Raw genomic sequence first — 20,470 nt, forward strand, 5'->3', positions numbered from 1 at the left:
ATTTGGTGGGGACCATGACCCAGTTTGTAGGGTGACTCATCAGCCTCTGTGTTCTTGAACTCTGAGAGGCCACAAAAAGACATGGGCATGGACATATACAGACACACAGAGACACAGCACTCACTGCAGCCACTCACCCTCATTGTTTTTTTATTGTTCCTCTTCCTTGACTTTAGACTCCTGAAAATATTTTTCCTCTTTCTTCAGAAGACGCAGCCACTCTTGAAGTTTTACCTGCAGAGATGAAAGTGCAAGAAATAAGTGTTGATATATGGAGTGCAGTCTTTTTTTATTATTAACAAACTTTATTGACTTTAACGGTATGTAGCGGGCAGTGCCCGAAGCATATATTTTGGATACAGTTTATATGAGATTGTACCAATTATATTCAAACAACAACATTGCCTGTGAACATACAGGCCCAATAACTAAACTTGGCAAAGGTTACTACATGTTTCACTATAAGTAAAATGTCCAGGTGTACATGTTTAGATGACAGAGCGACTCATCTTACCTAAATATGGTCCAGTTTGATTTGATTGCCTGGTTTAGGGAGGGTCTGAGGGCGACAGAGGAGGCAGGTCTATGCCGTGGTATGTTGCCCAGCGAGGCCATATTTTCCTATGTTTTTGTGGACAACCACACGCCTGGTACACTGCGATTTCAGCCCCCATGCATCTGTCCATGGCCTTTGTCCACCCACCCATTGATGGCGGGGAGGTACCCTTCCACGTTTGGGCAATGCCCCGCTTGGCAAGTGTGAGGCCCAAAAATAGTAGATGTTGTTTATAGCGATTTCCTCCTATCCCCTCAGTGCTGGGAAGTAAGAAAATCTTGGCATCGAATGGAAGATGCCAGGACAGGACTAGACCTCGACAGGACGATATTTTATGCCAAAACGGTTGCAGTGCCCCACAGCTACAGACCGTGTGTAGTAAGGTCCCCTCCGATTCTCCGCATCTGAGACATGTGGGGGACTGGATAACGCCCATCCTCCAGAGGCGGGAGCGGGTGTAGTATGCTCAGTGGAGGTATTTAAACTGGATTAGGCGGTATCGTGTGGCTATAGTGGCACCTCGGAGACTAGCTAGAGCCTCAGTCCAGTCATCGTCTGTAAGGTCGGGGATGTCGGCTTCCCATGCATCCCAGGTTTTGTGTAGTGTGGTTTGGGTATGGGTAGTCAATGTCTGGTAGATTTGCCGGATCTTATGCGCGCCAAGATCCCCCATTAGTAAACGTCCCTCTAGGGGGTGAATATTCTGGTAGACCTCCCAGCAAGCAGATTAGGGGAGTCAGGGCGTGTCTCAGCAGCAGATATTTGTAAAACGGTGTCCGGTGCAAGTGGCATTCTATTTGCAGTTGCTGAAAAGATTTGAGAGTGAATCCTTGAAGAATGTCACTCATGGTAGAGATTCCAATGAGGTCCCATGCTCGGAAGCCTGAAAGTTCGGCAACAGGTTACCGGTAGGTTCCTGCTACAGAGGGGTTGTCTGTGTCAGGAGCCCGTCCCAGCCCATTTTTTTCACGATATAACACCAGAGCTGAATGACAGTTCCGCAGCGGGGGATAAGTGGTCAAGGTTTTTGCGACTGTGGAGGAGGCTCAAGAGGGGGATGAAGACCCTCAGATATTTGAAGACCTCGATTGCGTGGGATAACTGCGAAGCCCGGGAGCCGCGCCCCTAGTCTCCCCATACCGGAAATAGCACTGACTTCTCTGGATGGGCTCCAAGGCTAGAGGTCTCCCCAAACACCCGAAGTATCAGGAGAATCTAGGGTCCGGAAAATCCAAAATTGGTTAAAAAGAATAATAAGTCGTCTGCATATAGCATCATTCTGTTGGACCAGTCCTGTGACCATTCATACCCACAAATTCATGGGTTCCGCCACACCCATGTAGCTAAGGGCTCTGTGGCGAGAGCAAATAGCAATAGATACAGGGGGCAACCCTGCCTCGTAACCCCACGTATTGGGAAGGGTGCTGACCGGAAACCTGCTACCCGCACAGAGGCCGAGAGCTCTGTGTATAATAATTGTATGTAAGACAAAAAGGGACAACCAAAGTTGAGAGATCGGAGGAGCTGAAATAAATAAGTCAAACTTAGGGAATCGAACACCTTATCTATGTCGGCCAAAAGAATGGCTGCAGGGCAGCCTAGCTCTGGGGCCTTGGCAATGGTATTGTGAACCCATTGAATATTGTGCTGGGTAGACCGGTGCGGCATGAAGCCAGCCTGGCCTGGGTGGATCAGTTTTTTGATAAATGCGCGGTGGCAGTCAGCAAGGACTTACCCAAGAGTTTGGGTTCAAAATTTAAGAGGGAGATGGGGCAATAAGAAGATGGTTCTTCTCGGGCGGCCTGGTTTAAGGCACCAATCGGGAGGTAAGATGTTCCAGAACCTCATGGAGTGCATCCAATAGATGTGGGCCGAGCTGTGCCATGTGTGGCTGTAGGAAGTCACAAGGTAAGCCGTTGGGGTCAGGCACGCAGCCGGTGCATGTTGGATAAAGCGGCACCAAGTTGCTCTGCGGTTATGGGGGCATCTAGCTGGTCGTGTCGGTGGTCTGGGAGCTTTTTGAGAGGTATGTCTGTTAGAAATTCCCCTATCGTCGCGCTCGATATGAGTTCCTTCTGCTTGTATAAGGAGGCATATTAGGCCGTGAACGCTTGGGCGACTGTGTCAGGGGTAGTACAAAGGACTCAGACCGCGTTTCGCAGTGCTGGCACCGAGGCAGGAGACATCGCCCCTGACTCAAACGATGAAGTATTTTGTTTGATTTGTTACCCCATCGATGAATCCTATGTTGGGTCGCTAACCAGATCTCATGCGCCTCATTAGGGAGATTCTGATGGATTTGTTGTTGTACTTGGAGGAAGTTGCGTTGCGGTATTGGGTCTGAGGTCTCTGCAGCTTCGGCTTCAAGAGTCCTCTGGCGATTTTCTAGGTCTTCTATTTGAGCAAGGCACTTGCGCTTTTCGCATGCGTGAAAGCTAATGTCCACCCCACGGATAGTGGGTTCAAGAGCTTTCCACAGTATAACACTAGAGGGGACGTTAGATAGTCTGTAATTGCCTGTCAGAGAAGAGTCTTTGTAACTCTGGTCACGGAGGTACCAGGGTGAAATTCGCCATCCGAAGGGGGGTTTGTTTGGGTCAATGTGTAGTCTAAGTAGAACCATGGAGTGGTCGGAGAGGCCTTTGGGCAGGATAGAGACATGTGAGGCCCTACGTATGTGGCTGCATGGTAAGTAGAAGTAGTCTATTCTGGATAGGGAGCCATGTATGGCTGAAAGAAACGTGAAACCCTTTTCCATGTGGTGGTATGCCCGCCATGCGTCTGACCACCACAGCGTGGCGGCCAGCTGGTGGAGTTTAGATTCTCCTGATTGGGGCCTATGTTCTGACTCACGCCGGCGGTCCAAGGGTGACATGGTGTCATTCCAGTCGCCGCTCAGTATTATTAGACCGTCCGGGAGTTCTCCCCAGAGTTGTGTGATTTTGTCATTGAAAGAGGTAAACGCTGCCTATGGTTATTGTTTCGCTTTCTAATGTACCTGTCGCTATGGTGTATCGTCCCCCTGGATCTGATTTGGACAGAGTGAAGGGGATCCGGGGATGCACGAGAATGGCCGTTCCACGAGAGCCGCATGAGAACCCTGAGTGGTATACTGTGTCATAACCAAACCAGGCAAGACATGGGGCTTTATTGCCTAGAAGGTGGGTCTCTTGCAGTAGGAGTATATCCTCTTCCCAGCGATTGGCTTGCCAAAGGACAGCGCGTCTCTTTATTTTATTGAGCATCCCTCTAACGTTCCACATTATAAAGTTCAGACCGCCAGGCTGGGAATTACATATGTGCGAGGTCATCTGTCATCTAGGGAGGTTGCCAGCTACAGTGAGCGTGTGAAATTGTAGTGGGTTACCCGTGCCTATGAGTGAACTGAAATAACTGTAGTCCAGGAAATCTGAACGTCCCCTCCACCCTTCACCCTCCCGCCACCCTAATACCTCAACCAACAAGGAGTATCTGTTGAGGTTGGGGGGAGCCCGAGGCTCCCAACAGGGGATCCCAGGGTACCCCCGCCAATAGTACCCAGGCTTCCCACAAAACTTAAACATAATTGTTCAGGGGGTGTTAGTGGCTACAGGCCCAGGTCCCCAAGCCATATTTGCTCTCTAGGTGAGCCATAGTCTTAGGGGTGATCAATATTCCCAGTTGAAGCCATGGGCAGAAGAGGCAGGAGTGGTCCCACTTCATTCATGACTCGTTGCCCTGTGACTGGGAGCGCCAGTTGGACCTCGACCTGTGTCGCCTTTTGGAGTTGACCATCTTCAGACGATTCCTATGTGTACCCTGTGATGAGTCAGACTCCGGAGGCAGCGGGGTATGTGGTTTTAGTTGTACTGTCTCGCCGGCCCAAGTGAAGATTGCTTCCGGCGTATCAAAGAAGAGAGATTTAGAATTATATGTTATTCTCATTCGGGCTGGGTACAACAGCAGATACTGCACATTAAGTTCTCTAAGTCTGCGTTTGGCGGCTGTAAATGACAGGCGCTGCTGCTGCAGCAGGCGGGTGCAGTCTGGGAAGAGTGTTCTGTGAATCATAGAGCAGTTTATCCCTATGGGTTCTTGTGTATTGAAGGATGGTGTCCGGGTCTACATAATTCAGCAGCTTGGCTATTACTGGCCTGGGGCGTGCACCCGAAGGGGGCTTCCTAGTCAATGCCCTGTGGGCTCTCTCCACCACAAAACAGGAGGATAAGGAGTCTTCAGGCAGGAGGGATCTCAACCACCGTGTGAGAAAGCATTCCATGGAGGAGCCCTCGCACCCCTTCAGAAAGCCAATGAATCACAGGTTATTGCTTCGGGAGCGGACCTCGGCATCTTCAACGCTGGACGCCAGCTCTTGTGTTACGACGGTGAGTTTGTTCACTTTTTTTTGCAGGGTTGCCACTGTGTCCTCTACCGTCAAAAAGAAAGGTCTCTGCCTACGTGATGTGATTCACAGCCTTTCTAAGATCTTGACGCAGAAAGGAGACCTCTGAACACACAGCACTGATCTTTGCGACTAGGGTGCCACGGGCCTGAGTGCTCACGGCCAGCAAAGCGGCGTTGTCGGGACAGGGCTCCCGGTGTCCGTGTTGCTCGCACCACCAGGGGCTGTGGCAAACTGGTCCAGGGTGCTTTGCTTGGAGGTGGGGAAGGCTGGTTTATCCTTGGCCATGATGGAAAAGGAGGGTGGGGAAGGGGGAGCCAACATACAGTATCTACCCCGCACCTGATTGTATTTCCTTCTGTTGAGGATTCTGGCATGTATCTCCGCTAGACGTCCCGCCACTTAGGTGCCCTGTTGAGGACACTCTGGTATACTACAGCGGGCCGGCCTCACAGAAGCTGGCCCCCCTGGGCCACATGCCGCACTAAGCCTAGCTCAGCCTCCTCCGCAGCCCAGGCTCAGCCAGCCAAGTAGACCCCCTACTGGGATCAGACTCGCCGGACCCCTAGCCCACAGGTCTTCTCGCACCAGCTCAGTCCCATGGGCCCCCAGCCGCAGTCCCTCCAGGATGTTGCAAAACGGCTGAAGCTGGGCCCACAACCTTCAAGTGTGGATGGCCTACTCCACCAGTCCTTGATGGGGTGGCTTCAGTATCCATTCTGGGGGGGGCTCCACCTGATGTCAGGGAGATCCCCAGTAGGCCTGGTTCCCCAAGGGGATAAAAGTATATGCTCTGCACCACGGGCCTACCTGCTGCATTCAATGTGTTCAGCAGGCGAAGTTGGCTCTGTCCGGCAGCCCAAGGGAATAGTGGCATGTCTCCTCAGCAGGCCCTTTATGTGAAGCGCCACCTCTGCTGTACCACCAGCCGGGCCGCGAACCCCATCAGCACGGGCTCTGAGTCGTCGTCGATCAGCTGCAGCGTCGTCTTTTGGGCGGCACGGGCCCCAGCCAGTGGGCCCCAATGCCTGCCTCCACTACTGTGTCTTGGTCCTCTTGGGCCCCACGAGTGCCCCTTGCAGGATGGGAGGCACGGGCGGGTCCGAGCACCCCAGCGGGCACAACCCCGGCCACAAGCAGGTCTCCTCTCCGGGCCCTCAGGCCCAGCTAGCCACGAAGGTGGGTCAACAGGGTCGGCCCAGGCAGTCAGTATCACAGTCTGCTCCGGCGCTCCCGGGTTGACGGGAATCCCCGAGGTAGCACCCAGTCCCGTGGGGCACACCCACGGCTCAAGGCGTCTGCCGGACCCCTTCGAGCTGCACAGAGTTGGCCTTGAGGACTCTGCACTACCTCCCACATCTGCGGCCCTCTGATGTGGGTGAGTCTTCTGTGTGGGGGCCGATGGCTAGGACCCAGCCACCAGGGGCCCAACAGCCCGGTGCGCAGCCGCGTTAAAAAACATGACGGCCTCCACGAGCCCCGCAGGGCCTTAAGGATCTCCCAGGCACCTGCGACCAGGCCCCAGATCTCCCAGGCGCCCGCGACAGCATGATCTCGCCCTCTGGCACCGGCTTGGGCAGTAGGCCACGACTCCTCCGTTGCCTGTAGTGGCCGCCCTCGGCATCAGATAAGCCACGGTGCCAGGATAAGGATGCCTCTTGGCTCCGAGTGCAAGAGCAGTGGATTTGGATCACTCAGCAGAGGAATATCGGCGAATTATTGCGGATTATGGCTTGGGCGGTCAGAGCTTCTCTAGGATGCGTCCACCATGATGGCTGGACAAGCCACGCCCCCATGGAATGTATTCTTACTTACAAAATAATTGTCACTACAGTACCTGCGACACATGCCCAGACTGAACGTACCAGTCATACATTAATAATGTAAGTACCAGCCACACATATCCAGATTCTAAGTAACAGTCCCACATATCAGGATTGTGAGGACCAGCCCTAAGTATCATAGAGAAGGACACAGACACTTGTTTTGCCCCGTTCTTGAATATGTTACATCTACATCTCATTGACTGAATAACCATATCAGGACCTTGTCTTATACAGGTGCCGCCCACATGCAGGGTCTGTGACAGAGAACAGACACAGGAAGAGAGCAGGTACCAATACCAGGTAGGGTCTGTGACAGAGAACACACAAGGAAGAGAGCAGGTACCAACACCAGGCATGGTCTGTGACAGAGAACATACAGACACAGGAAGAGTGCAGGCACCAACCCCAAGCAGGGTCTGTGACAGAGAATAGACACAGGAGGAGTGCAGGCACCAACCCCCGGCATGGTCTTTAACCGAGAACAGATAGACAGAGAAAGAGAGCAGGCAGCAACCCCAGGAGGGTCTGACAGAGAACAGACACAGGAAGAGAGCAAGTTCCAAACCCAGACAGGGTCTATGACAGAGAACAGACGCAGGAGGAGTGCAGGCACCAACCCCAGGCAGGGTTTGTGGCAGAGAACAGACAGACACAGGAAGAGTGAAGGCACCAACCCCAGGCAGGGTCTGTGACAGAGAACAGACACAGGAAGAGAGCAGATACCAACCCCAGGCAGGGTCTGTGACAGAGAACAGACAGACACAGGAAGAGAGCAGGCAGCAACCCCAGGCAGGGTCTGTCACAGAGAACAGACACAGGAAGAGAGCAGGTACCAACCCCAGGAAGGGTCTGTGTCAGAGAGCAGACAGACACAGAAAGACTGCAGGCACCAACCCCAGGCATGGTCTGTGACAGAGAACAGACACAGGAAGAGTGCAGGCACAAAACCCAGGCAGGGTCTGTGACAGAGAACAGACACAGGAAGAGTGCACGCACCAACCCAAGGCAGGGTCTGTGACAGAGATCAGACACAGGAAGAGTGCAGGCACAAACCCCAGGCAAGGTCTGTGACAGAGAACAGACACAGGAAGAGTGCACGCACAAACCCAAGGCAGGGTCTGTGACAGAGATCAGACACATGAAGAGTGCAGGCACCAACCCCAGGCAGCGTAGGTGACGGAGAACAGACAGACACAGGAAGAGTGCAGGCACCAACACCAGGCAGGGTCTGTGACAGAGAACAAACAGACACAGGAGAATGCAGGGACCAACCCCAGGCAGGGTCTGTGACAGAGAACAGACAGACACAGGAAGAGTGCAGGCACCAACCCCAGGCAGGGTCTGTGACGGAGAGCAGACAGACACTGGAAGAGTGCAGGCACCAAATCCAGGCAGGGTCTGTGACAGAAAACAGACACAGGAAGAGCGCATGCACCAACCCCAGGCAGGGTCTGTTACAGAGAACAGACAGACACAGGAAGAGTGCAAGCACCATCCCCAGGCAGGGTCTGTGATAGAGAACAGACACAGGAAGAGTGCAGGCACCAACCCCAGGCAGGGTCTGTGACAGAGAACAGACACAGGAAGAGAGCAGATACCAACCCCAGGCAGGGTCTGTTACAGAGAACAGACAGACACAGTAAGAGTGCAGGCACCAACCCCAGCCCTGGTCTGTGACAGAGAACAGACACAGGAAGAGAGCAGGTACCAACCCCAGGCAGGGTCTGTGACAGAGAACAAACAGACGCAGAAAGAGTGTAGGCACCAACCCCGGGCAGGGTCTATGACAGAGAACAAACAGACACAGAAAGAGTGTAGGCACCAACCCCAGGCAGGATCTGTGACAGAGAACAGACACAGGAAGAGTGCAGGTACAAACCCCAGGTAGGGTATGTGACAGACAACAGACACAGGAAGAGTGCAGGCACCAACCCCAGGCAGGGTCTGTGACAGAGAATAGACACAGGAAGAGTGCAGGCACCAACCCCAGGCAGGGTCTGTGACAGAGAACAGACAGACACAGGACGAGTGCAGGCACCAACACCAGTCAGGCTATGACAGAGAACAGGCAGACACAGGAAGAGTGTGGGCACCAACCCCAGGCAGGGTCTGTGACAGAGAACAGACAGACACAGGAAGAGTACAGACACCAACCCCAGACAGTGTCTGTGACAGAGAACAGACACAGGAAAAGTGCAGGCACAAACCCCAGGCAGGGTCTGTGACAGAGAACAGACAGATACAGGAAGAGTGCAGGCACCAACCCCAGGCAGGATCTGTGACAGAGTACAGACACAGAAAGAGAGTAGGTACCGACCCCAGGCAAGGTCTGTGACAGAGAACAGACAGACACAGTAAGAGTGCAGGCAGCAACCCCATGCAGGGTCTGTGACAGAGAAGAGACACAAGAAGAGAGCAGTTACCAACCCCAGGCAGGGTCTGTGACAGAGAACAGACAGACACAGAAAGAGTGCAGGCACCAACCCCAGTCAGGGTCTGTGACAGAGAACAGACACAGGAAGAGTGCAGGCACCAACCCCAGGCAGGGTCTTTGACAGAGAACAGACACGCTTTCTGTTGTAGGGTGTATCAGAGTCTTAGCTGTAGTCAGTACCTACAGTCTCCGGTCTCTTTGTATCCTCCCCCTTCACACTTCTTCACCTACAACCTCTCTACCTACCACCAGTGCTTAATTTGAGCTGGTGGTTGCCAGTACGGGCCACCTGCAGTCATTTTTGGGGACCAACACGTATCTTTCCATCAGACATTTCCGAAGAGTAGGACAGGGAAAAACAAATAAATAAGAAAAGGGAAAAAGAGGAAGATGGAAACTCCTACTGACACTACCTTCTGACTGTGTAGTATGTCATATCTGGGCTCCATCTGAATGTATGCATGTTTTGACACAGATGTGTATAGCGCTGTATTGCCATTAGCAGGGCCTCACAGTGCTGTCAGACTCATGTACCTGTGAGGTTCCCATGTGCGGTGATGGGGCCTCGGCGTGTGTGTAAAAGGCTTTCTGTTTTAGGGAGTATCAAACTCTTGGTTGTAGTCAGTGCCTACAGTCCCCCTTCTCTTTGTCTCACCCCGGCCCCCTCAAAGCTCCTCAAACCCCTGTCCTCTATTAGAAGGTTTCAAGCCTCGTACCACTGTCTGGAATATCTGTCCTGAATGGAGGAGAGATAGTTTGTGGTTCACTCACACCTTCACAGGTCCCCTTCAAAGATGTGGGGTGAACAATGAATTTTATTGGACAGTTGGATTGCAGCCAATAATCGTAGAACCGGATATAAACGTAACACAGCAGCACATCCGGTGCTCCTGCTGACTTCAAGGAGCTCTGCACAGCACTGAAGAGGAAGACGAGGCCAGAGACAGGGATCCTGGGTGTCTCCCTTCTACAGGAGGCGCTAGACCCTAGGACTAAGGAAGAAACACTGCTGCTGATGGACCCCAGAGGCGCTAGACCCCAGGACTGAGGAGGAAACACTGCTGCTGCTGAAGGACCCCGGAGGCGCTAGACCCCAGGACTGAGGAGGAAACACTGCTTCTGCTGAAGGACCCCGGAGGCGCTAGACCCCAGGACTGAGGAGGAAACACTGCTGCTGCTGAAGGACCCCGGAGGCGCTAGACCCCAGGACTGAGGAAGAAACACTGCTGCTGCTGCAGGACACAAAAGGTGGTAGACTCCAGGATTGAGGAAGAAACACTGCTGGTGCAGAAGGACCCTGGAGGCACGAGGCATCAGGACTGAGGAAGAAACTCGGCTGGTGCAGAAGGACCCTGGTGGCACGAGACCCCAGGACTCAGGAAGAAACACTGGTGCTGAAGGACCCTGGAGGCGCTAGACCCCAGGACTGAGGAAGAAACACTGTGGCTGGTGAAGGACCCGGGAGGCGCTAGACCCCAGGACTGAGGAAGAAACACTGCTGCTGAAAGATCCCGGAGGCGCTAGACCCCAGGACTGAGGAGGAAGCACTGCTGCTGAAAGATCCCGGAGGCGCTAGACCCCAGGACTGAGGAAGAAACACTGCTGCTGAAAGATCCCGGAGGCGCTAGACCCCAGGACTGAGGAAGAGACACTGCTGCTGAAGGACCCCAGAGGCGCTAGACCTCAGGACCGAGGAAGAAACACTGCTGCTGCTGAAGGACACCAGAGGCACTAGACCCCAGGACTGAGGAAGAAACACTGCTGCTGCTCAAGGACCCCAGAGGCGCTAGACCCCAGGACTGAGGAAGAAACACTGCTGATGCTGAAGGACCCCGGAGGCGCTAGACCCCAGGACTGAGGAAGAAACACTGCTGATGCTGAAGGACCCCGGAGGCGCTAGACCCCTGGACTGAGGAAGAAACTCTGCTGCTGCTGAAGGATCCCGGAGGTGCTAGACCCCAGGACCGAGGAACAAAAACTTCTGCTGCAGGACCCCGGAGGCGCTAGACCCCAGGACTGAGGAAGAAACACTGCTGCTGAAGGACCCCGGAGGCGCTAGACCCGAGGAATGAGGAATAAACACTGTGGCTGCTGAAGGACCCGGAAGCGCTAGACCCCAGGACTGAGGAATAAACACTGTGGATGCTGAAGGACCCCAGATGCGCTAAACCCCAGGACTGAGGAAGAAACACTGCTGATGAAGGACCTCAGAGGCACTAGACCCCAGGACCGAGGAAGAAACACTGCTGCTGCTGAAGGACCCCGGAGGTGCCAAACCCTAGGACTGAGGAGGAAACACTGCTGCTGCTGAAGGACCCCGGAGGCGCTAGACCCGAGGATTGAGGAAGAAACACTGCTGCTGCAGGACCCCAGAGGCGCTAGACCCCAGCACTGAGGAAGAAACACTGCTGCTGCAGGACCCCGGAGGCGCCAGACCCCAGGACCGAGGAAGAAACACTGCTGCTGCTGTTGAAGGACCCCGGAGGTGCCAGACCCTAGGACCGAGGAAGAAACACTGCTGCTGCTGAAGGACCCCGGAGGTGCCAAACCCTAGGACTGAGGAGGAAACACTGCTGCTGCTGAAGGACCCCGGAGGCGCTAGACCCGAGGATTGAGGAAGAAACAATGCTGCTGCAGGACCCCAGAGGCGCCAGACCCCAGGACCGAGGAAGAAACACTGCTGCTGCAGGACCCCGGAGGCGCCAGACCCCAGGACCGAGGAAGAAACACTGCTGCTGCTGTTGAAGGACCCCGGAGGTGCCAGACCCTAGGACTGAGGAAGAAACACTGCTGCTGCTGAAGGACCCCGGAGGAGCCAGACCCTAGGACTGAGGAAAAAACCCTGCTGCTGCTGAAAGACGCCGGAGGCGCTAGACCCCAGCACTGAGGAAGAAACACTGCTGCTGCAGGACCCCGGAGGCGCCAGACCCCAGGACCGAGGAAGAAACACTGCTGCTGCTGTTGAAGGACCCCGGAGGTGCCAGACCCTAGGACTGAGGAAGAAACACTGCTGCTGCTGAAGGACCCCGGAGGAGCCAGACCCTAGGACTGAGGAAAAAACCCTGCTGCTGCTGAAAGACGCCGGAGGCGCTAGACCCCAGGACCGAGGAAGAAACACTGCTGCTGCAGGACCCCATAGGTGCTAGACCCCAGGACTGAGGAAGAAACACTGCTGCTGAAGGACCCCGGAGGCGCCAGACCCCAGGACCGAGGAAGAAACACTGCTGCTGCTGATGGACCCCGGAGGAGCCAGACCCTAGGACTGAGGAAAAAACCCTGCTGCTGCTGAAAGACGCCGGAGGCGCTAGACCCCAGGACCGAGGAAGAAACACTGCTGCTGCAGGACCCCATAGGTGCTAGACCCCAGGACTGAGGAAGAAACACTGCTGCTGAAGGACCCCGGAGGCCCTAGACCCCAGGACTGAGGTCCTAGGAAGCTTGTTTCCGGTCCAGGGAAGACATGGCTTGGCAGTTCGGGCTGGACTGTTCCCATGAGGCACAGGATCAGACTGATTTGCATATGGCCATGTCTGAACTGGGGTGGCAGAGTGGGCTAAAGAACGGTGATGGATCAAACCCAGATCTGTTGACTGGGTGTGAGTGTTTGATTGGTTCTGATGCTCCGTCCATCACCACCCCCTTTTGTACTGCGTTGTTCGCCATAAGTTGGCAGGGTATGCTCAGACGTGAGTCCCTTGCTCACTTTGCAACTGGATTCAAGCAAGCCTGCCTGAAGACGGCTGAAATGCCAGAAACCGGTCCTAGGAAGCTTGTTTCCGGTCCAGGGAAGGCATGGTTTGGCAGTTCGGGCTGGACTGTTCCCATGAGGCACAGGATCAGACTGATTTGCGTATGACCATGTCTGAACTGGGGTGGCAGAGTGGGCTAAAGAACGGTGATGGATCAAACCCAGATCTGTTGACTGGGTGTGAGTGTTTGATTGGTTCTGATGCTCCGTCCATCACCACCCCCTTTTGTACTGCACCCTGCATTACTGCACCTCATCTGCTGTGTCTCATGACCATGTGAGCCACTGTGTTACGCCCTGCATTACTGCACTTCTTCTGCAATGTACCATGACCATGTGAGAGCGTGTGCCGCACCCTGCATTACTGCACCTCTTCTGCTGTGTACCATGACCATGTGAGCCACACCCTGCATTACTGCACCTTTTTGTCTGCACCTCTTCTGCTGTGTACCATGACCATGTGACAGCGTGTGCCACACCCTGCATTATCGCACCTCTTCATCTGCACCTGTTCTGCTGTGTACCATGACCCTGAGACTGTTTGTGCTACAACCTGCGTTACTGTACCTCTTCTGCCATGTTCCATATCATGTGCCACACCCTGCATTACTGCACCGCTTCTGCTGTGTACCATAACCACATGAGCTCCTAAGATAACCCTGCATTACTGCACCGCTTCTGCTGTGCACCATAACCACATTAGCTCCTAAGATAACCCTGCATTACTGCACCGCTTCTGCTGTGCACCATAACCATAGGAGCTCTTAAGATAACCCTACATTACTGCACCGCTTCTGCTGTGCACCATAACCACAGGAGCTCCTACGATAACCCTGCATTGCCACATCATGTGAGCATATTTACAAGAAACGTTTGGAGCATGGTGTTAAGCCAAAATTTCTAACGCCACGCTTCAACAGTTTCAAAACGCAAGGATGCGCCGTATTTGCAGGAATTCGGTGCACGCCTGCACTTTCCCTAGTGATGGCACTAAATTTAGCTGCCTAGCGCTGCAAGGGTGCCTGCGTTGCCGGGAATGATTGTTCATTGCACATAAACAATCCCTAATGGCGGTTTCTAATTCATATGTGTGCTTAAGAATGCAGCACATATAGAAGTTGGAAAACGTCATTTTGTTAAATTAATTAATTAATTTATTTATCCATTTGTAAAGTGCTTGGTTACACCACCGCTATGTCACCGCGCTAGAAGCAGACTCTCAGTGAGGCACCGTGAAGAACTCTACGCAAAAAACTAGAGGCATTTGACAGTAGTTCTAGTGGATCTGGACCTTTTTTTGACAGGATTCCGTAACAGTAGCACATTGCCTTAAACATGATTCTCTTCTCTACAGGCAGCTAGTGCAGGCTTGCCAGAGCTTTCGTTGTGGATGTTCTTTTTGGGAGGTCCAAAACAAGGCGGGCTGCCGCGTTTTGTATCGATTGGAGTTTTGCCAGCCCTTTTTTGGATGCACCCTGATATAGAACATTGCCATTGTCCATCTGGGAGGTGGCCAAGGCATGTACTATTGTTTTCCTTGCATTGATAGGTAATTGGTCAAGCATTTTCCTCAGGACTTTCATGGTCCCGAATCATTTCCCCGTCACTTTCCGGATTTGGCTGTCAAATGTCAGTTTGTAGTCGAGGTTTTCTACTTCTGCATTCGGGGTTAGTAGTTGACCTAGCGCCTCAGGCCACCTAGCAGATCAACACCTCTGTTTTGTTTTCATTGAGCTTCAAGCAATGGTTGGACATCCATTCTGCTACCTCCTCCAAACATCGGGAGAATTGGTGGGCTGTCCTTTCCAGGTTTTGAGACAATGCGACAATTAGCTGAGTATCATCAGCAAATGACACGGTGGTCACATTATGACCTTCCACTAGCTCTGCAAGTGGTCCCACATATAAATTGAACAACATGGGGCTCAGGATGGATCCCTGTGGGACTCCCTGTGACAGGGGAATACTCTTGGATGTATGCGTGTATTGTGCGACTTGGAAACACCGCGAAGAGAGGAAAGATGTCCTCCAGCTCAGAGCATGTCTCTAATCTTTGGAAAAGGAGTCCATGGACCTGAGGGAGACGGTGTCAAAAGATGCACTTAGATCCAAGAGGATGAGTACAGCGGTCTGTTCATTGTTCCCATATTGTCTCAGTGTTTCGGTAGCCAAGAGCAGCGCTGACTCTGTTGAGTGCGCAGCTCTGAAACCCGATTGTGAGGTGTGAAATAGGTCATGCTTGTTGATATGATTGGTTAGCTGCTTATTCGTTACTTTCTCTGTGATTTTTGCAAAGAAGAGTAGTAACGAAATGGGGCGTAGATTTTCTAACACAGAGTGATCTATTGACGGCTTTTTTTTTATGGCGTACTATCGCTTGCTTCCATTTATGGGGAACTTCCCCCAACTGAAAGGAGAGTGCAATTAGCTCAGAGATGTACGGCATAATGACGTTTCCTCCCTGCATTAGGAACTCTGGGCGGGCTGGGTCTAGTGGAGATCCGGATTTAATTCCACTAGCTATGTTCTTCAGCTCTTCTAACTCAGGCACCTTGAATTCATCCAGGGTTTCTCCCTTAAATGCTGTATCCGGCCTGCAATCTGGGCTCCTGCCCTGACGTGCTTCCACTGGGAATGCGCCATATATTTTTGCTACTTTTCCTACAACAAAATCGGCCACTTTATTGCAGGACTCCTCTGAGGAGGTTATTGGGTTGGTTCCATTTTCGAGTGATTTGAGGGATTTCAGTATGGAGAACAATTCTTTGGAAGAGTTACAGGCCCTTTCAATCTTTCCTGAATAGAAATCACACCGTGTTTTCTGAATAAGCGCGTGGTATTTTTTTAGTTCTATTTTATATTCCTCCTTTATCTTGATACAATAGTCCTTATGCCACCTGGGCTCCAACCGTTTACACTTTTAGCCTTTATTAAGGATTCATTAGACCATAGTGCCGATGCTTTAGACCTCTTAGTGTTCATTGTGGTCTACGGTGCTATCTCACCCAGTGCGTCTGTTATCCATGTCTCAATTTCCCAATTAGCTATGTTTATCTCTTTATCAAGTTTAAGATCATTTTTCAGCAGTGCCAGTAAGAATGTCTCCGGGTTGAATCTGGTCCATTTCCTACGTGCAATTTTCTGCTTAGGCCTCTCAGCCTAGGGACCATGGGAGGGAATAGAGAAGGGGACTAAGTAGCGGTCTGACCAAGGGACTGGCCATGATGTCTCCACTTCGATCTCTGTTAAGTTGGTGAATATTGGGTCTAGAATATGACCCACTTGGTGTGTTGGGGCATTCACTTTTTGCAATAGGTTAAAAGTCATAAGGTCTTTACATACAGATTGTACTTCCAGGTTCTCCATATCATCAAAATATATGTTAAGATCGCCTAGTATGAGGTAATTGTTGTGACATAGAGCTGGTTGCACCACTTTCTCCCCCCAGGCTCGCCACAAATGGAGTTGCTGGGCCAGGTAGACGGTAAATCAGAAAGCCCGCTATGGTGTTATTTTCTGCTGCAGAAAGGGTGAAAAAGAGAGCTTTGCATTTCTCTAGATTAGCTTCATCTATACAGCATTTAATTGATAATTTATAGATTATCGCGATTCCTCCCCCTCTTTGTCCTACCCGATCTTGTCTCATTATCCCATAGCGTTCCGGAAGTGCGTCCAGGATATCTGGGGTAGAGCTCTTGTTAAGCCATGTTTTTGAAAGAAACAGGATGTCGGGCATTTTCTCCCTCATTATTTCAGAGATCTCGTACTTATGTTTTGTTAAAGACCGACAATTCAGTAGGAGAAAATGCAGTTTTGCCACCTGCTGCTTTGTGTGTTTTCTCGGTGTAAAATCCTTGTTACAGTTTCCACATATCAGCAACTCAGTATCTACATTAATGTTGTGCCTACAAGACTTAGGCGGCGACAAATTAAATAACTCATCCGCTGAGTATTTGATACTTTGTTGGGACCTCCAACCGGCAGGGGTTCTGGCCTCTGGTCACAGCCTGGCGCGGACGAGCTTGCCTTTGACGCGCCTTCCGTGTGCCAGAGGCGCCCCCGCTGCGCGTCTGCTGCAGCATGCTCCTGAAATAGGCAGATAGCCGCAAAGGCTGGACCGCCAACTTCCGTAACTGGAAGGGAGTGCTGAGGCTAGGTCCCGCCCTCCGCTCAAACGGCACAAGCAGCCGCGGCAGACCAGGGCGCGGACCGAAGGTTAAGGACTTTGAGCCAGCACTTGAAGGTACGTTGAAACTGCTTAAACACTGAGGTCACGTTAAAAACTGCTTAAAGTCAGTGGTCAGTGCAAACAACTAAGTAATCCTGTATTTAAGGAGTCTGTGCAAATATGCAAATACGCAAATTCAAACTTAAAAAAAAAATGTCACCATAGAGCTAGCATCTACCTGTGCCTTTGTTTGGTGTTACTGCTTGCTAAAGATGTTTATGTGCAGGAAGGGACACCTTTCTGCACATGAACAATCACTAATGGCGAACTGCTGTTTCTGTGTGTGCTGCAGAATGCAATCATTCCTCCTCGTTGCATCTGTTTAAGACCAGGTTTTCACTGGTCTTATTTTTGGTGCTGCCCCATATTTACACCACACTTATAAATAAGGGGCAGCGTCAAAAAGCAATGGGTTTTGTGGTGGAAAGCCCACAGCAACTCAAATAGCCCCTCCCTTTGCTGCAGCGGACTGCCGCGGTAAGGGGCATATTTACAAGGTGACGGTACGCCACATTAAGTGGCTTTAGGCCACCTCGTAAATATGGAGCAGGGCATTGCGCCACAGGCAGGTCATTAAAGGTGACTTTCCTGTGGTGCAATGCCCTTCTAAATATACCTCCAAGTCTTCTAAAACCGACAAATGTGAGAGCCCAGGCGCTACACACTGCACTACCCATTAAACCCTATCAGTATGTCTTGGTATCCTAAAACACCCACATACATAGGACTTCTGATTATCTGCAGCTGCTTATGTGGTGCGAGGTGAAAACCTCGGGGCTCTGACAGACACCCAGTGCGATCTTCTGCAGTTTCTTACATGGGTCACACTTTGAAACTCACTTAAAACTAACACACTTACCTAATGTGAATGGGCAGCCTTCTCCAGGGACCCATGGAGACCCACAGAGTGAACTGTGATCCCTGAATGATCACAGATGTCCCTTCTTCAGGGACCCATGGAGACCCACAGAGTGAATTGTGATCCCTGAATGATCACAGATGTCCCTTCTCAAGGGACCCGCGGAGACCCACAGGGTGAACTGTGATCGCTGAATGATCACAGATGTCCCTTCTCCAGGAACCCATGGAGACCCACAGAGTGAACTGTGATCCCTGAATGATCACAGATGTCCCTTCTCCAGGGACCTGCAGAGACCCACAGGGTGAACTGTGATCCCTGAATGTGTAGGATGGATTAAGCCACGCCCTATTTACAACACTAAGTTAGCATAACCGAGATAATTGTTAGCAAGCCAGCTTGTCGTTTCTGCTGCACGGCACACGACACTGTTGTTATGTGTTATTCATTTTAGAAATGCTGACTCGACTTTGCCTTACAGGATAACAAACTGTTGTTTCACATTCTTAACAGTGAAATGTGCCCTTGGTCTGTACATCATGTAAAGAACGAGTCTGGGTCACTAGACGGTACAGAGTGTTGTGATTAGATTGATCGTACCACTTTTTAGACATATCATACATGCAGCTGCCAATATCTGAAGGACAAGCGTCTTTAATATTGCAGAACAGTTTGAGTTTGAATACATTCGAACAGAAGAGCTGATGCATGAGAGAGCTAGCTGATCCTTTGATGTGATTCTACTAAGCTGATCTATACGGTATGGGGTCCCCCCTGTTAACCTAAGAGACCTTCTAATAGTCTAATAATAATGTATTAGATTCTAGAGAAAGGAGTGTGGCTGTATACCACTGTCATTATTAGTATGATTGCTCCGTTCATTTTGTATGGTATTGTAACAATGCTTATGGTTCTGATCTGTACCGTTAGTCTGCTAGTGTTAGCCAAAGTACTGCATCTTATGACGCAAGGTTTATAAAATAAACTCTTTAAACCTTACCGTGTCTGTATTATTCTGTTGTGGACTAACAAATAGATACGAACAGGTATTTCGGATTCCCACCACTCCTGAGAAATATCTAAGTCGCTTGTTCTGGTTTGTCTATACATTGGGACCGCCTAGCTAGATCTAGGCTAACGAATGGGATACTAAGCTAGTCGGATAAGGGGTTCTTGGTTCTGAGGTGAGTTTCTGGTACACCACAATTCTCTGAGGTCCTGGTCTCCTGCGCATAGTTCTGTGCATAAGCAGAATCCCTGCAACAAATGATCACAGATGTCCCTTCTCCAGGGACCCATGGAGACCCAAAGAGTGAACTGTGATCCCTGAATGATCACAGAGATCCCTTGCCTTCTTCTAGGAGGCGCGACTAACCTGTGATCTCTAAAATCTGATTTAAATACTGTTTATTCCTTTGTGGGAATCATTGTGTGTCTTCGTTAGTGAACTCTGAACACCTACGCACATACCTTGTGCTCTTGGGTGCCTTTGATCCCTTGACACCCAGAGACACTGCATATTCTATGAGCCTCCAGTAGTGTATTCACTTGTGAATCCTGAACACCCACACACATACCTTGTGCTCTTCTGCAGCGTCCTATATGGTTTACACTGAATGAGTTGTCACCTCTGAACACTTGCACACATAGCTCCCGCTCTCAGGCTGCCTCCCTGATGGGGCTCACAGAGGGACTTTGTGATCCCTGAATTTCCACAGACATACCCTTTGGTCTTCACTTGTCATACCAGAACACACACACACACACACACGCACGCACACACACACACACACACAAACACCCCACATACCTTGTACTCCTCTGCAGCCTCCTCTACAGGACGTGCTAAGTGAGTTCTATGGTCCTTGGACTCCCGGCAGACCACACATATCATCCTCTGATCCTCTGCACAGAACAGCCTCAGTTTCTCTTCATGTTTCCCACACAGATTCTCCTCCGGGGGCTTCACGGGGGGTAGATGAAGCTTTTTTGCAATTCCCACCATGTTCCCCAGTTTCCTGTTGAGCCGGAGGTTTCTCCTAGAAGATGTTCCCCTGCACTCAGGACAGGGGAAGTTTCCATCCCTTCCCTCCCAGCTCCGAGTGATGCAGGAGCAGCAGAAGTTGTGTCCACAATCAATAGTTACCGGATCAGTGAAATATTCCAAACAGATGGAACAAGAGGCCTCTTCCTGGAGGTTCCCGAGCTGAGCTGCTGCCGCCATGATTCAGAAATGCAAGAAGTAAAGGTAAGTTTCAGTTCTCTCTCTTAATGATGTGGGTGTGTCTGTGCGTCTGTCCCTCTCTGGCTGCGTTGGGACTTCCGGGCTCATGGTACAGTCACAGAGCAGGAGGACTGCCTCCTCTGCTGCCTGTGATATACCTCTGGGGTTGACACCATTTACGGTCATGTGATTATATATGGGTTTCTGTAAAATC

The 20,470-nt window shown here is 51.4% G+C and overlaps 1 protein-coding gene across 1 annotated transcript; it reads right to left on the reverse strand.

Moving 5' to 3' along the window:
- Positions 1-150: 150 nt before the first annotated feature.
- Positions 151-20,256, reverse strand: LOC146870429 (E3 ubiquitin-protein ligase TRIM39-like). Its single transcript, XM_085643091.1, has 2 exons — positions 19,843-20,256; positions 151-234 (listed from the first exon to the last, which is right to left on the reverse strand). Exons 1-2 carry the CDS (start codon positions 20,254-20,256, stop codon positions 151-153), a joined length of 498 nt encoding a protein of 165 aa, XP_085499217.1.
- Positions 20,257-20,470: the final 214 nt, after the last annotated feature.

This window comes from Triturus cristatus, chromosome 1_1 (genome assembly GCF_964204655.1).
Source record: "Triturus cristatus chromosome 1_1, aTriCri1.1, whole genome shotgun sequence".
Taxonomy (NCBI): domain Eukaryota; kingdom Metazoa; phylum Chordata; class Amphibia; order Caudata; family Salamandridae; genus Triturus; species Triturus cristatus.

Bases quoted from the DNA above. Each gene is read 5' to 3' on its own strand.
- LOC146870429 (XM_085643091.1), bottom strand. From the start codon at position 20,256: ATGGCGGCAGCAGCTCAGCTCGGGAACCTCCAGGAAGAGGCCTCTTGT. The intron at 235-19,842 runs GTATGTGGGGTG...TCATCTCTGCAG, and splicing joins AGGCTGCAGAGGAGTACAAG to GTAAAACTTCAAGAGTGGCT.